This window comes from Camelina sativa, chromosome 17 (genome assembly GCF_000633955.1).
Source record: "Camelina sativa cultivar DH55 chromosome 17, Cs, whole genome shotgun sequence".
Taxonomy (NCBI): Eukaryota; Viridiplantae; Streptophyta; class Magnoliopsida; order Brassicales; family Brassicaceae; genus Camelina; species Camelina sativa.
In genome coordinates this window covers 28,614,805-28,630,919 of record NC_025701.1, presented here as the reverse complement: position 1 = coordinate 28,630,919, position 16,115 = coordinate 28,614,805, and the positions used below count along the sequence as shown (strand labels likewise).

The 16,115-nt window shown below is 35.9% G+C and overlaps 2 protein-coding genes across 2 annotated transcripts; both read right to left on the bottom strand.

The window, feature by feature from the left end:
* On the bottom strand, nucleotides 9,297-11,069 carry LOC104758257. Its single transcript, XM_010481082.1, has 4 exons — nucleotides 10,865-11,069; nucleotides 10,105-10,533; nucleotides 9,758-9,989; nucleotides 9,297-9,619 (listed from the first exon to the last, which is right to left on the bottom strand). The coding sequence occupies exons 1-3, from the start codon at nucleotides 10,931-10,933 to the stop codon at nucleotides 9,774-9,776; spliced, it is 714 nt and encodes a 237-aa protein (XP_010479384.1). The 5' UTR covers nucleotides 10,934-11,069; the 3' UTR covers nucleotides 9,297-9,619; nucleotides 9,758-9,773.
* On the bottom strand, nucleotides 11,336-12,073 carry LOC104759870 (protein SRC2-like). Its single transcript, XM_010482751.1, has one exon. The coding sequence runs from the start codon at nucleotides 12,071-12,073 to the stop codon at nucleotides 11,336-11,338; it is 738 nt and encodes a 245-aa protein (XP_010481053.1).

The window sequence follows — 16,115 nt, the reverse complement described above, 5'->3', positions numbered from 1 at the left end:
TTTTTTTTTTTTTTTTTTTTCTTTTTTTTTTTTCTTTTTATTATAATTTTGCGGATTGAACTATGCGTAACAAAAGATCGAAACGAAACAAAACCGACGGAACAAGTATGGTTAATTTTTTTTTCAGCAAAATGAATTTTATTAAGAATAAAATCTGTCAACATACAAGGGTTCTATCATCCATACAGGAGGATTTATATTATCACTATAAAAATATGTATTAAGGCAGCTTAGTTGTTGTGCTAATAAATGTGCTACTTCATTAGTTGAACGATGTGAATATTCAAAGCGAACCACTCGGAAGTGCCTTGAACAAAGTTTAATATTTTGTAGCAAGCTATAAATGGAGACGTCCATCAAGGAACCATTGACAACGTCGATCAACGTTTTACAATCGCCTTCAAAACATACATTGTCAAAGCCATGGTTCGAAGTTTGTTGCATAGCAAACAATAAAGCTTCCACTTCAGCTTTTAGTAGAGATTGTGCATCTCGAAGGATACCCGATCTCCAAGAAGACTCGATACCTAAAGAATCACGTACAACCCATCCTCCCATAGCTTTGTTGGAAACCGCCAAAAAACTAGCATCAAAATTGCATTTCACGAAAGGAAGCTGAGGTCATACCCAAAGGTGATTATGTGATTGTATCCTCGGAGAAGAATTCTGTATGTGGGCACCTGTAGCATTGATCCATTCAGAAACATCACCCTTAGCTTGGTGGAGGCTATGTTGAGCATCCTCAGGAATGTATCTAAAAATAAAATTGTTACAAGATTTCCATATATTCCATATGACCCAGAAGGGTAGGAAATTAACTTCCTGTGAAATTGAATTGTCATTGTACACATCTAATAAAGTTGAAACATTATCTTCCGGATCTGTTAAATGGAAGGGAGAAGGCAGAAGAATATTTGCCAAATTCCAAACCAACTGAGATGAAGGACATGTAAAAAGAGTGTGATTAATTGATTTTTTCGAACTCTTATAGCGTTGACAGACTTTGTCGATAGATACCCCATGAGAAACTAATCTTGTTGCAGTTCCCACTGATTTGGATAAAACATTCCAGAGAAAGTGTTTCATTTTAGGTAGAATCTTCAGTTTCCATATTTGATTTTTTAGAACTATGGAGCCATGTGGGACAACTGGAGCAGGGGCATTATCAGTCGGGTCATGAGTAGCCAACCAGTAGCCAGAACGAACAAAATACTTTCCTGAGCTATTATAGTGCCAAATTAATTTATCCACTGGACAAGATTGGGGAATGTAGAGTTGAGTGAGACCTTCATAGTCTTCTGGGGTAATGGTGGCTTCAATGACTTGGATATTCCATGAGGAAGAAATTCCATTAGTTTGAATAAAATCTGATATCATACCTTGCATAGAGGGGTCTACAGAGGAAACAGCGCATGGAGGATGGTCAATGATAACATTGTCCATATTAACTCGAATGGTGGAGCCCTCCTCTACTATAAAACGAATACCTTTTTAAAGCAAAGTAAAGCCAGTTAGAGTTGACGACCAGCCAAAGGACTGCGACTTTTTTGGCTTTGCATCGAGAATAGATTCATCCGGGAAGTATCTAGCTTTCATTACCTTGGCAAACAAGGTATTTGGATGACGAATAATCCGCCAAGCTTGTTTTTCTAACAAGGACTCATTGAACTTTCCTAAATCATGGAAACCCAAACCACCTTCCTTCTTTGAATATTGGAGTCGTTTCCAAGCTATCCACGGTATACCTCTCGAATTTGTACTTTTCTGCCACCAAAACTTCATTAGAAGAGTCTCAAGTTCTGATATAAGACCAAGGGGTAATTAAAGCAGGACATAGCATAGACTGGCATGGCCGCTGCAACCGATTTCAACAACACTTCTTTTCCAGCCGGAGAAAGAAATTTGGCACTCCAGTTTGAAGTACGTTGACGGACACGTTCAAGAATGTAAGCAAACATTTCTTACTTCTTTCTACCAAATTGTTCAGGTAAGCCAAGATACTTTTCCCCTTCCCCCTAATTTGAGATCTGCAAAATGCACTTCATAGCATCTTGGCGATGCCCATAGACGCGATAACCAAAAGTGATTAGGGTTTTTTATGTATCAATCTTTTGGCCTGAATAATACTCATAGACATCAAAGGCATCTTTTAAAGCTTGACAGTTCCGATTATTTGCTCGACAAAAAAATAAACTATCATCGGCAAACTGTAAATGAGTAATAGTTGGAACACCATTGCTAATTTTAATTCATTGTAGGTATCCAGATGAGACTTGGAACTTGATAAGATGGCTTAGAATATCAGCACACAAGATAAATAGATAAGGTGAAAGAGGATCACCCTGTCTAATTCCACAATCAGGAAGCATCCTTCAAAAGGGGTGCCATTGATTAGAACTGCATATTCTACAGATCTAACTGTGGCCATAATCCATTTGATCCATGTAGGAGAAAAACCAAACAGTTGCATGGTAATCTCTAAAAAATCTCATTTCAGTCTATCATATGCTTTGCTTACATCTGTCTTGATAGCCATATATGTTTGTGAAACTCTCTTCCTTATCTTAAGAGAATGCATTAGTTCGTGAGCTATTAACCAATCGTCCGAGAATGAACGCGGCTTGAGAGTTAGAAACAATAACATCTAGATGACGTTTTAGGTGTACCACCAAACATTTGGAGATAATCTTGTAAATAACGTTGCACAGGCCTATAGGGCGGTAATCATATAGGGTCAACGGTTCATGAATCTTTGGAATCATGCATATGTTTGTGTAGTTAAGTCCACGTCTCATAACTGACGAGTGAAAGAAATTCTTGACTTCCTTGGTTACATCTTCTCCCTCAACGTCCCAACATTCTTTGTAGAAACGGGCAGTTAAACCATCAGGACCTGGGGCCTTGTTGTCTCCAATCATAGATAGGGCTTTAAATTTTTTGTCATTAGTGAAGTCCTTAGTTAGTTCCTCATTGATTTCTTTTGTGATTGTAGGACGAAAGTCAACAAAATCCATAGGAGAGACTTGATGACAAGTGAATATATACATAGCTTGAAAGTAATCTGCAGCGTGTAGACCAACTGCAAACTCCCACTGAAGGTATTACCTTGATCTTCGTTTATAGAGGTTATGAAGTTCAGAGCAAAATGGTTTTTTGTACAAGCATGGAAAATTTTTGTGTTTCGATCCCCAACTTGTAGCCAAAGATTCCTACTCTTTTGTTTCCAATATAGCTCCTCATTTTTGTAAGCCTAGGCTAGCTCTTGACGTAAGCGAGGGATTAAGTCTCTATCTGATCGGTGAAGACTAGACATAGCTCTGCGTAGACGATGTTGAAGGGCATCAATTTGTTTTGTTGAATTCAGATTATTTTTGCGTTTACACCGGGCCATATAACGACGAGAATGGCTTATCTGATCAACAATTGTATGATGTTATTGTAATTTACAGACATTCCAGCCTTCTTTGACATAGTTTTTGAAACTTAAAACTCCTAACAGTCGCTTATCAAAACGAAATGGCTTCTTTATAAACTGAAAAGTATGCCTAAACGAAGAAGGATTGGTCTGTGATCAGAATCATTAAAATCAAGAAATTCATATATAGCTCTTGGAAAGGTTGCAGTCCATTCTGAATTCACCAAAGCTCTGTCCAAACAACACTTCATCGTGTGTGTATACCTCTCCCCCACCCAAGAGAGCCTATCACCAATAGATTTTAAATCAGAGAGATCACAAAAAGAAACCATGTGTCTGAAGTCTCTGAACGTCCACTCTGTGCGCAAAGGACCACTAATTTTTTCATTGTTAGAGAGTATCATTAAAGTCGCCAACTAGAGCCCAAAGAACATCCCTGTTTATGGATATATTTTTAAGTTGTTCCCACAAAAGGTGTCGATGGTCGGTGGTCTGGATTTAGGTGACCATAGACACAAGACAAGTAAAAAATCAAAGTTATAATTGTTAATGTTTACATCAATGATTCGAGCATCCTAAAGATTCTTGGATACCGGAACATTATTTTTCCACAACAATGCTAAACCACCACTCCGACCAAGAAGGGGTTCAGTAATTACATTAGAAAATCCTAGAGAAAGAACAAAGTCACACACCATCTCACACTTATTCAGAGTTTCTAAGAAAAATAATATATTAGGTTTATAAATACGACAAATACTACTTAGTCGTGATAGAGTCAGCGATCCACCAAGACCCTGACAATTGCAGGAGATGATCGTCATATGAACTGTGGGGGTACCGGGCCCCCGCGCCTCTGTCGATTTTGTTACCTGCTGAGCAAGATCCTTCTGACCCAACTCGCTCCTTCTTACGGATCTGGCACAGGACCGCCTGATCCTCAGCAGCCTCTCATCGTTGATAGAAAGCTTCAACATCCACACGCTTCTTTTTAGAGCCTCCAAGAGTGGATATCATGTCAGGGTTCTTGCAATCCTCAATGGGAGAGAAAGTGTCAAAAACTGTTTGCTAAACTTGGTATGTAAGTAGCGGAGTCTTTCAGCAGTTAACTCTGTCTTTGTGTCTTCAAATACACTCGGTGTTGATGATGGTTCAAAACTTGGGCCAGCACCCGGAGTAGAAAAGTGGTTTTGCAGTCCAGAAATTGTTGCAAAGGGTTCAATGGTTTGGAGTGTATTGGTCTCTGACATGACATCATGCTCCAGCGGAGGACCATCAAGTCACACTCAGCAATATCATGTTTCAAAGAGCCACATTTAGAATGGAACTTCCTAAGCCTTTCAAAGAGATACTTAATGGTGGTGTTATCACCCGCAGTAAACTGAAAGTTCCTTTGAAAGCGGAGAGGCAATCTATATTCCAGTCTATACTAACTCGAACAAATTCAACCAAATGGGCATTTTCATCAAAATCAACAGTATCGACTGGTCCTAATTGGTCACCAACATACCTGGCCATGTCGTTAGAGAGATAGAGGAGGGGAATTCCCCTAATCTGAACCCAGAAAGGAATGGTCTTCAGAGTCTCATTTGTGATGTGAAGATGCTAGCGGTGGACAGAAAGCATCCAATCATTAAAGGTCCAGGGACCACATCGCAGAATCATATTAAGAGGTTCTTTTGATTGGAACACAAACAACGCCTTTCCCGGGCCCAAAACCCAGCCAACAACCAAATCTTCAAAACCCCAAACTCAAGGCATATGACCAATCAGAGCCCTCAAGTTCTGCTTACGCGGATTGACGGTCTGAACCACCAGAGAAAAACAATTTGCAGTTACTGCCTTAGCAATGAATTGAGGGGGTAATGGAACATGCGCATCATTCATGCCCAAATCCAGATCTTGAAGAGATTTCCTGACATAGTCACTCATATTCGCGAAGATAGTTTCAGAGATGAAGGAGAGGGAAAGTGATAACAGATTGGTGAATGAAGAAATGGCAGGAAAGGGATATTTATACTTTTTGGGCAATGGCGGTTTCTCAAAGCAGTTATCCAACGAGATAAACGGATCCGATAAACTGCCATGTAACCGTTTAGGCAGAGAAAAACCGGGTAGAAATTTCAGTCGGAAAAATACTCTGGCAAGGAGAAGAAGGGCGACTGAGTAACTGTAAATCGCTCCAGAAATCGCCCTTAGAGAGAAAGGGTTCCATCTCATCTTACATGGATCTATTGTTTGGAACGAGTATAGTTAATCTATAAGGAAAAAAACTTAAAAAACTCTCATCTATTTTTTTTTTACGTTTAATATTTGGTATTTTCCATTGGAAGAAAATACCTATATTAATTAAAACGAACGAATTAATACCCAAAAAATAGAAATGTTGTTATTTTCATACTCACGTTTTCAAAAAAAAATTAAATGTTGTTATGAAAATGACAACATTTATATTTTTTGATATTATTTTGTTCGTTTAAATTAATATAAGCATTTTTCTTCCAACAGAAAAAAATCAAGTATTAAACGTCTATATATAAAATAAATCAGGGGTTTTAAGTTTTTTCCCCTTTATATATATCAGAAAACACGTGAAACAACAATAAAAAAAAAAAATGACGATCAGAAAAAAGTAAAATGCTTTTGTAATAAAAAATAATGGAAAATAGGTAATTTATGGAATTTTTTAGGGATATATTCAATCTAATATTCTAAGTGATTTGAGTTTTTATGAATTTTTATATGATTTTGATGATTTTAGAGTAGTTGATATGATTTATTGCAAATAACAGTAGATTTTAAGGTAGATTTTAAAGTAGATTTTTAAACCATTAATTCAAGAACGGTAGATTTTATGTTTTATAAGACTTTTTAAAATCCATTATTGAATAATATAAAATTTGTAAATTTTACACAAATCACTTAATATTGTCAATTCGAATACATCCCCTTTGTATATTTATATAGAAGTTGTCATTAGATTCTTCCCTTTTTGTAATATACAGCGGACTAAACAATGTGAAACAAGAGATTAAAACCAACAAACAGAACAAATGTGGTTATAATATAATAAAGAAATCTGTGAAACAAGCATTACAAAAAGAAAAACAAAAAAAATGACTATCACGAAAAAAACATATATGTGTGAAATAGTTTTTTTGAATTTGATTGGTTTTAAGATCAAAGTTATTTTCTCCGATGTATAATTGCATTAATCGATAAAATTAATCCGTATAATTTTTTTAAAAGAGTATGGAATTCACAAGGAAAATGTGATCGAAATGCAATTCAGAATGAAAGCAAACAATTGGGTTTCCCTCTCATATTTTACAATTGGCAATTTTAATAAAATCGAGTAATTATTTTTGTTCTCTGGTGGACATCGCCGTATTAGAAAAAACTCAATGGCGTGTTTTGTTTATTCTTTGCAGTACTCTTTTACGAAATAATAAATTGAAAAAAAATTAGATTGACCCAAATTAAGAGATTAATTACTTAATTAATTTATAAAAGATGAGGTTTAGTGGGTTATTTTATGTCTAAAATACCTTTTTTTGCTTTGTCAGGAAAAAATAAAAAATCAAATTTACCTTTTAAAAAATTTCCAGCATTTTTTTAAAAAATTCAAAATATTTTCAGAAATCTGTCGGACTAGTTGTGACAGATTTGTTTATGTACGACATATTTTTTTTGCATGAAAAATTTATTTGTGCATGACCGACAAATTTATTTTGGATGACATATTTATTTGAAGATAGTTACGACATATTTATAATTAGTGACAGATTTATTTTTAACGACAGACTTATTTATAAAGACATCACATACTTTCATAATATATGGCAGATTGGTTATAATGTGTGGCAGATTTATTTTTCACAGTTGTTATAGATTTATTTTTTTCGCTAAAAATCTACTGTACTGTGACAGATTTTTTTATGAAAAATAATTACTAATTTGACGTCTAGTGATAACAGATTTATTTCATATTACTACAGATTTTTTAATTTAACCAAAAATTTGTCGTTTGATAACAGGTTTGTTAAAAAAATTAAAAAATTGTTAAAAAGACCTACATTAAGACCATATTTTATGGCCGATTTGTTTATGTTATGACAGCTTTGTTTTTGGCTTCCAAAAATATGTTGTTTGAGAACAGATTTTTGTTTTTTTGTGCACCTTTTGATAACAAATTTATTATATGTAATTATAGTGACAACAAATTTATTTTATGTTATGACAGATTTGTTTTTTGTTATAACAGTTTTGTTTTTGTCTTCCAAAAATCTTTTTTTTTTTGTTTTATTCTTTTTTATTTCAATTTTTTTTTGTTTTTTTTTGTAAGAATAAAACTTAATTTTTTTTTTTTTGGGGTTTTGGTCTTTTTACATAATTATTATGTCAATCTAGTAATGAGATACAATAGTATGCCAATTGAATTATTTTTATCTAAATTTAGATCAACTAATAAACTTACCATGTAAAGATTCTAAAAAGTTAGTATTCTCCTCTTCAAGAAGAAATTAGATTCACACCTAACGAGTTACCGTACAATGAAAAAAAATGTAGATCTTAGTTTATCTCCAGAAGAAGAATCACACATGACAGTTGCATTCAAAAGTTTTACACATGATTGACCAAAAATTAAAACGAATTATTAACATAACTGAAATAATATAGAAATAACAAATTCTTTTGGTAATTCATGCTCTCAGTGCCGTGCCAAAAATTCATGGAGGTCGATCTATATCATATTTAAATATGAGACTCTTGCAATTGTCTTTACTTCTTATGTTCTTAATAATTCTTTTTTTTTTTTTGTCTTTCACACATATTAAAAAATTATTAAAAATTTTTTTTTTTTGTAATTACAGGTTCCTATAACTCTAACTCCATTGTGTTTAGTGTTTTTTTTAAGTTTACAATTCATCATCAATAACTTATAAAAAACCATTTTTTGTAGACTCATTTCCTCATATTTAGACTACCAATCATGTAGCCGTATTTTAATTAATGTGTGCTTGAATAAATAAACTTATAAAAATTGCATAGAAGACTGTTTTTTTAAACTATCTTTTCGAAACAATTTTTTTTTCTAAAACTTTGATTATTAGAAGCGGATGGAGTAATAAATATGAAACAAATGTGTTTTTACTTTACAATTACCTTTATAAACATTATTTAAGGTTTCTTAAACAAAGTATGATTTTAGAATTTTGTATAATCTTTTAGGAATCATATATTCACAAAATTACCACTTTATAACATCTTTCTAGTCATATATATACCAAAATAACAAAAGTAAATTCGTTTAAGTGCATATTAGTATATAAGTGTAAATATCTATAATATTTGTATATATATATATACATATGTAAAAGAAAACATGTATGTTAAAAAATATATTTTCGAAAGATCAAAATATTATGAATCCTAAAATTTATTTACAAGTTTAATTCTAGTGGCTAAAATTAAATTAAATTGCCCATAATTTTATACAATATTTTTAGATTTCTCTAATTGTTCGTCTGATCTGATAAGGACCATTTAGTCGTTAAAGACGATGATATAAAATCTATGACAAGCAAATTCTTCAACTTAATAAGTTTTTTTGTATTTAAATGGCTTGGTAAGAATATAATTGATTACTTGATTATATGTATTTACGTACTCCAATTGCACATGCTACATGTGTCCTTATCGATATGACATCTATTTGATGGATCCTCATTGTTTTGACTTGTTAGTGAAATGATTAGTTTAATAGTTTCAACGTTTTAATTAGTAGCATTGGAAACAATTAAATTTTGTAAAACATTTTCAGATTTTTCATAACCCTAAAACACAATCAGAAGAGATCTCTTTTTCATTAAAAAAAAAATTGCTTGAAATGATTAAAATTATGGTTTTGGTTGCAAAATTCCAGGATTTAGTTTCTTGTAACTAAAATTCGTTTGCCCAAAAACAAAAGATACATATACAAACCCAAAAACAGTGGTTGTCACAAGAACTGAGACACTTTCCCAAACAAGAGAACACAAAACAAAACAATTCTATGGCCTAAAAGATATTGTCAACCCATTGACCTCAAATTCTCTGACATTTTGAAGAAATCTCCTATCTATGCTCGAACTCTAATCCGCGAGGTTCCAGATAATCCCCAAAACTAATCGAAGTGACCACTTTGCAGCTAAAAACACCAGCCTACAAAAGAAAACCAAAGAATAAAGATGAGTTATGCATATATTGAGAAACTTAAGTCATATCTAAACAATATCGTCCATATGTTTATGTGCTCATCATGGGATTTCTACATAATTTATCTAACAAAACTTACTGTACCTTTAGATGAAGATGCTCATTTTGTTTCCACACTGTGATTCTGCAGAGGATTTCCTGATGTGTTTCTAGTCTTCTTATACCAAAAGAACATGGACCAAAGTGCTCTAAGCAATACTCCATTAGCAAAATGTGGAACAAATAAACGCCCCCAGTACGGATAGTACGGTCCAGGAAGTTTAATCAGAGTGAAGAACATCATCATAGTTAGCAAATGCCATGGTACTTCCGCTTCCTGCAAGAACAAAAAACATAGTAAACAGCTGCGTTTTCAATTTTACACATTCCAAAACAAAATCTTAAACATATAGATTGGGGATCTATTAACAGCTGTTTATCTTCTCTACGACCTTGAGACGAGGAGAGATCTTCAAAGCGGTTTCTTGTAGAATGCCCGCAACAACCGTACCGAGGACTAAAGGAAACGGGACTAAAGCAAGTTTCCTCTCATGTGCACAATAAGACATCTCACTGATTGAAGAAACCGCGAATATAGGAACAAACAAGAACTTAACGACTGATATAGCGAGATCAAGAACAAGCTGGATGAAGTTTCCGAAAGCTCTATTCCAAGGGAACTCCTTAACCGGCTGAGGAGAATTATCCCAAACATCTTTTGTTATCCTCAGCAGATTATCAAAACTAAGCCTCTTTGGTTCCCCTGAATGTTCAGATTCCATATGAATTGAACGACAGAGGAGTGGTCTCTTTGAGACTTTAGCTTCATTAGCACCCTTAAAGGTACAATCTTTATTGTTCTTAGAGTAGAACAACGTGAACTGCAAACACAAGATATAGAGAAATCAAACAACTCAGTTGGGGGAATATCACAAATTTGCTATATGCCTAACGAAAGATTCATAATTTACATATTTAGCGGATACAAATAAGAGAGGCTAACCTCTAATTCACTATATTCTACAATGAAATTGATCCAATTTCATATCAACAAAGCCTAAGTGCAATATCTTCCACAATTCAATTGAAAAATTTCGTCTTTAATCAAAAGTCGAAGACCCACATGAGCAATAATGAAAAGTAACAATTTTTTGTTCTGGGTCGTGAAGCTAATTTGAAGATTTGGTAGAAGAAGACAAGAGATTTGGTTACCTGGGTCGAGTGGAGTCGCAGAGCCATTGAAGGTCTAGGAGAAGAAAGAAAGAGATGAGACATCGCCATTGTATTTTAAAAACTGTTGCTTTGAATTTTTCAGTGTGTTCATTGGAGAAGAGGCTCTATGTGAGTAGAGAGGATAAGAACCGAGGAGGGTTCAAGCCTACTCGGAGAGAAAGAGATGCGGAAAAAGAAAAAAAGAGTCACGGAAGGTGGAATCACCTGAGCCAGTGACCACCGTAAGATCACGTGAGCTCGTGGTATTAGCTAAGTTTTTTTTGTTTTTTTTCTCCCATTATTTTATTTGATTGAAACAAGAAATAGTGACACCATACATCTAATGAGATCATGGAGAAAGGGGAAAGAAATTGTTTAGAGAAAACAGAAAAATTAAAATTAAAACAGAAAACAGACACCCATCAATCCACCCAAAAGCCCAGTTTCCTATCTCCTGGATTGTTGATACCACTAATTTTCGGTTTCATATTTCCTTGGCGGTCCACCACGGTGCAGTTTATACCCTTGAAAGCCCGACGATGGTGGTGGTGTGTGGTTGTAAGCAGAATTGGCTTGCTCCAGTATCCCGTCGGCAGGTATTCGAAGAGGATCACTGCTCGATCCAGCAGCAAAAAGACAATACGGTAGCTCAGGCAGCCTAGGAAACTCAATCGGCAATTCTGGTGGAGCCGAAGTTGGATGCTCAATTCGCGACAGCGGAGGATAAATTGGTGTGTTAACCAAATTCCGATTAATGATAAATGGTAAATCCGGTTTAAAGCGGTATGAAAAAGTCAATTTTCCTGATGGTTTTCCCGATAGAGTTCTCACCTCACACGTCATCACTTTCACCCTCAGAATGTTACCTTCATTGTTAATTGACGGCATGACTGAATCTAGAAGCTCAAGTAATGGTATGTTAACTCTTCCGATATCTTTGTTGCCTAGGACTCGACGAGAGATTAGTCTTATCACAAGTGTCAAACGACCATCATAGACTAACCTCTCATTCATGGAAAATTTGACAGCTTGATTCCAAGTTGGGCTAGATCCACCAGAGCGATCGATAGTAGTTTTCGCCTTTTGTCTCTTTCGAGTATTTTCGCCATGAATGGTGATTTTGGTGTACACATCCATCTTTGTGATAAGATTCACATTCACAAGATGACTTGCGGAATGGATATTGAGCTCTAGAGTTAGATTTTCCATAACTGTAAGGAGAGTTTAACATCCACTCTGCAAATTCAGCTTATAATTTATATAAACACGGTATAATAAACTAAATGTAGAAAATTATATAAAATGGAAATAAAAGATTTAGCAAATGAAAATTTAAGAAATACATTGCATCTTAAATATTAAAAAATGATAATCCATTTTTCCCATTTATATATAATTTTCATTAGTATATAATATAGTGATCATGACTCATCTATCAAAAAAAGTAATCATTATATTTATATTGAATGTATAAAGCTAGAAAAAATCTATTATAGCTAATAGTGAAATAAATAATAAAATTTATCAAGTCTAGGAGAGTCTTAAATCCAAGTACGTCTCTATACTCGATATATTTTTTCGTTGTTTATATATATTTTAGTTTTGATCTGTTTAAGTTTATTAAAATCTACATCGATAATTGGTGGGCTGCAAGATGTTGTAGAGCTTTAAAGCCGAAATGTAATATTTGTCTCACTTTAAACTTATAGTTTTTACAGTTTAAATTTTATTATCTATTTTTTTTTTCAACCATTGGGCCACAACACACTGGCCCATTAGCCAAATCTCTACATTCATAGAAAGCGGGACTCGATCTCTGGTGTGATGGTGCTTTCTACATTTGGACTTACTATTGACCACTGCACTAAGATCACTTCACTTTTATTATCTATTTGTATTTGTTTCTTTTTTTTAAAAACATTTATTTTTGGGGTGCACATTTTTTCCTTACATAAAATATTATATACAAAAGTAAAATAACAGTAGATTACTTACTATCCAACCCATCATCATCCACTTTATTATGTAAAAGTTTTTTTTTTTTTTTGATAAATATGTGAATTTCATATATAATGAAGGTTTGTAATAGTTACAACAAGCTGAACACATCAAAACATCCCTTGCCAAAAAAAAGATAAAAATTAAGGAAGGGACTAAGATTTAGAAACCGAGGAGTAGGCTTGCCTAGTCGTACCGCAACCATATTTGCAATAGGTCTTTAAAATGTTTACACTTCTGCTTCGCCAAGATTGCATCCCTGATTTGCCGGTCCACGGCCTTGAACAGGACGAGGACATCAGTAGATATGTTGTTGTGGTATCTATTGTTGCGTTCCATCCAGATAGTGTAAAGAGTGGCTTGCGTGACCAGTCTACGGAGACACCGAGGGGAGGTATTGTCTTTGATGTTTAGCCATGCCAAGAATGTGTCCCATGTGTGAAAGGTGAATGGAGTATAGCCAAGTCGACTGTTGACTTTCAACCAAAGTTCTTCACTCACTTCGCAGCGTAGAAATAGGTGATCTCTGGATTCTAGATAAGAACCACACAAACAACAGCCTGTATCTATTTGGAGTCCCCATCTTGCCAATCGAGCTCTTGTAGGAAGTCTGTCTAATTGCATTAACCACATCATAAATGCATGTCTAGGAATGGCCCCTTTAAACCAAATATGATTCGTCCAAGGAAGAGGATCAGATCTTGGCCTTAGAACTTCCCACGTTTTCTTGGTGGAAAATCTCTCCAGTTCTTCAGAACCTATCAACCACATAAAAGTATCCGAGATAGTGCTTAAGGAAGGGATATGTATCGTGGTGAGGTGAATATGAAGGGCTTCTGCTTCACTTGATCTTGCAGGTCTGAGATTCCATCCCATCTCTTTTAGAGGAATTCCAGTTTGAGCAGGACCAGAAATCCCCAGAAAATCAATTAAAGGGCCTAACGGAGTCCACCAATCATACCAAAAACTGATTTGGTTACCATTTCCCAGGTTGCATCTGATAAAGTTGCGAGCCAGAGTGCGCAGATTTAAGATAGATGTCCATGTCCATGAACATTGCTTCTTTGCATTTATAAGCCAAAAAATCTCATCCATTTAGCCCACAGAGAATCACTGGCAGAAAACAAAGGCCAAATGAGTTTTAGGCAAAGGGTTTTGTTCCAAAGACTGAGACTTCTAAAACCAAGTCATCCTTCAGACTCGGGAAGGCAAAGACGATCCCAAGCCACCTTTGCAGTTCCTTTCTTATTGACATCACCGGTCCCGAGGAAATTAGAACACATACTTTCGATCTTTTTCAAGCATCCTTTAGGTAGGATGAAAGCAGACATCCATAAATTAACTGTACCACAGATGATTGAGGCTATTAATTGCTGCCTACCCGCATAGGACAAAGCTCGAGAGGACCGGGAAGACAATCAGTTGGTGATCTTGTCCAGTCAATCTCTGCCTAAAGTGGCTTACGAGACGCATTGCTGATAGACAAAGCATACACAATGGACACGACTAACTCTTCGGTAACAAAAGGCTACTTGATTAGGCAGGTTATCATCTGCAACGATTTACTGAGGACAGACACCTGAAGAGACGGATGCCATAAGATCCATATCTTGCCAAGGTCCAAAAATTCGTAATTACCTTCAAAAGACCAGCCTAGAAATACGCAAGATACTATACTTCGCGATTTCAAAGGACTAACATGGGTTTCTATAAGCCCACCTAAAAGCGGTTGATTAGTGTTCAACCATTTCCGAAACTCCTACGCTTTATTGAGTCGTTAAAACCTCTTACATTCCAACAAAAAATATCCATAAAGGAAATGGATTTAGAGGATTAAAGGGCCTCCAGCCCTAGCCTTACGCAGCTTCTGTCTCATCATTCTTTTAGAGACAACTTGCAAAAAAATGGCAAAGACATCATCTGGATTATCATCATTGCCAGAAAGACTATCTGAGCCTGTGTCTGATGGACTACCATAGAGATCGTTTTCTATGATAGGAGGGTGAGAGAACAGATTGGTGGTAAGATCAATGCACAACTCACCTTCTTCCAGTCCAACAGCTGAGGGTTTTGAGGAGCCAAGCGGAACTATCGACGTCCTTGAATTAAGTTTTTTACTCAGAACCTTACTTGAGCTTACAACGGGATTAGGGACCTTCAGAGGAGGGGCTGGTAATGACTGTGCTACAGGTCTCCATTGAACATCTCCCGATGGTTTGACTATTTATCCACGTGAAGATGGGACAGGGATGGCAGAGGCACGAGTTGTAGATGGTACATGGCCAACAAGAGGGAGTTGAGCTTGAATAGGTTTATTGCCTTGTTGCTTATCCTTTTTTGCTCTAGGGCATGAATTTGTGAAATGTTTTGCAGAGCTGCATAAAGTACACGTCGGTGGAGCTTTAAAGCATCTAGAAACTGTATGATCCACCTTTTTACAATGACTGCAGAGAGATGGAAGCCAAGGGCTTGAGACTTGAATTCTCTTAATCAGACCAGACTCAAATCTTGCATTCACTGCATCTGGAAGATGTTTCCTTGGATCTATAATAGTGTATACCTTGGCCACCTAAATATTTGTAAGGTTTTCGGTCTGAGGATGGAGGCAGACTGGGTGACCCACAAGACCAGCGATGTGTTTTAGCCCCTCCCTGTTGAAGAATTCTAGAGGCACACCGACAAAATCAAGCCATGCGTGATCCCTTCCTTTCGCCTTCCACCTTCGCCGATCTCGGCATCGGCTCCTTCCGGCCATCATGGCCAAAAAGAAAACCTCTCGGGATATCCCCACTAGATCTCCCCCTTCCTCGTCATCAAATTCCAGTTCTATAGCACCTACCTCTACACTTCCAGCTGGTGTAGAAGCTGCCTCTTCTGCTCGCACCATAGTGTTACCTGAGCTTCCGCTAAGCTTGGCTAATAATCCTGAAATCAACTCTGGCAATATCGTCGTTTCGGCCACTGCTGCAGAAATTGATAACCCTAATCCCACTGTTCCAGCTACAGCGACCCCACCTCCGGCAGCTGTACTTGTAATTGAAGCAGAAATTGTTGCTGCGGATCCACAAGCCATGACAGCCATAGCGACTGAAAACCCGACCATTCCTGTTAATGCTTCGGGCTCAAATTCGATAAAGTCTGACTTTCCATGGAAGAATCTTGTCAATGGAAACTCGATAAAGCTTGAGAAGAAGGGTACTCCATTTAACCTCGAATCTTGTCAACCTAGTGTCATAATTTCAAATTCGGTCAT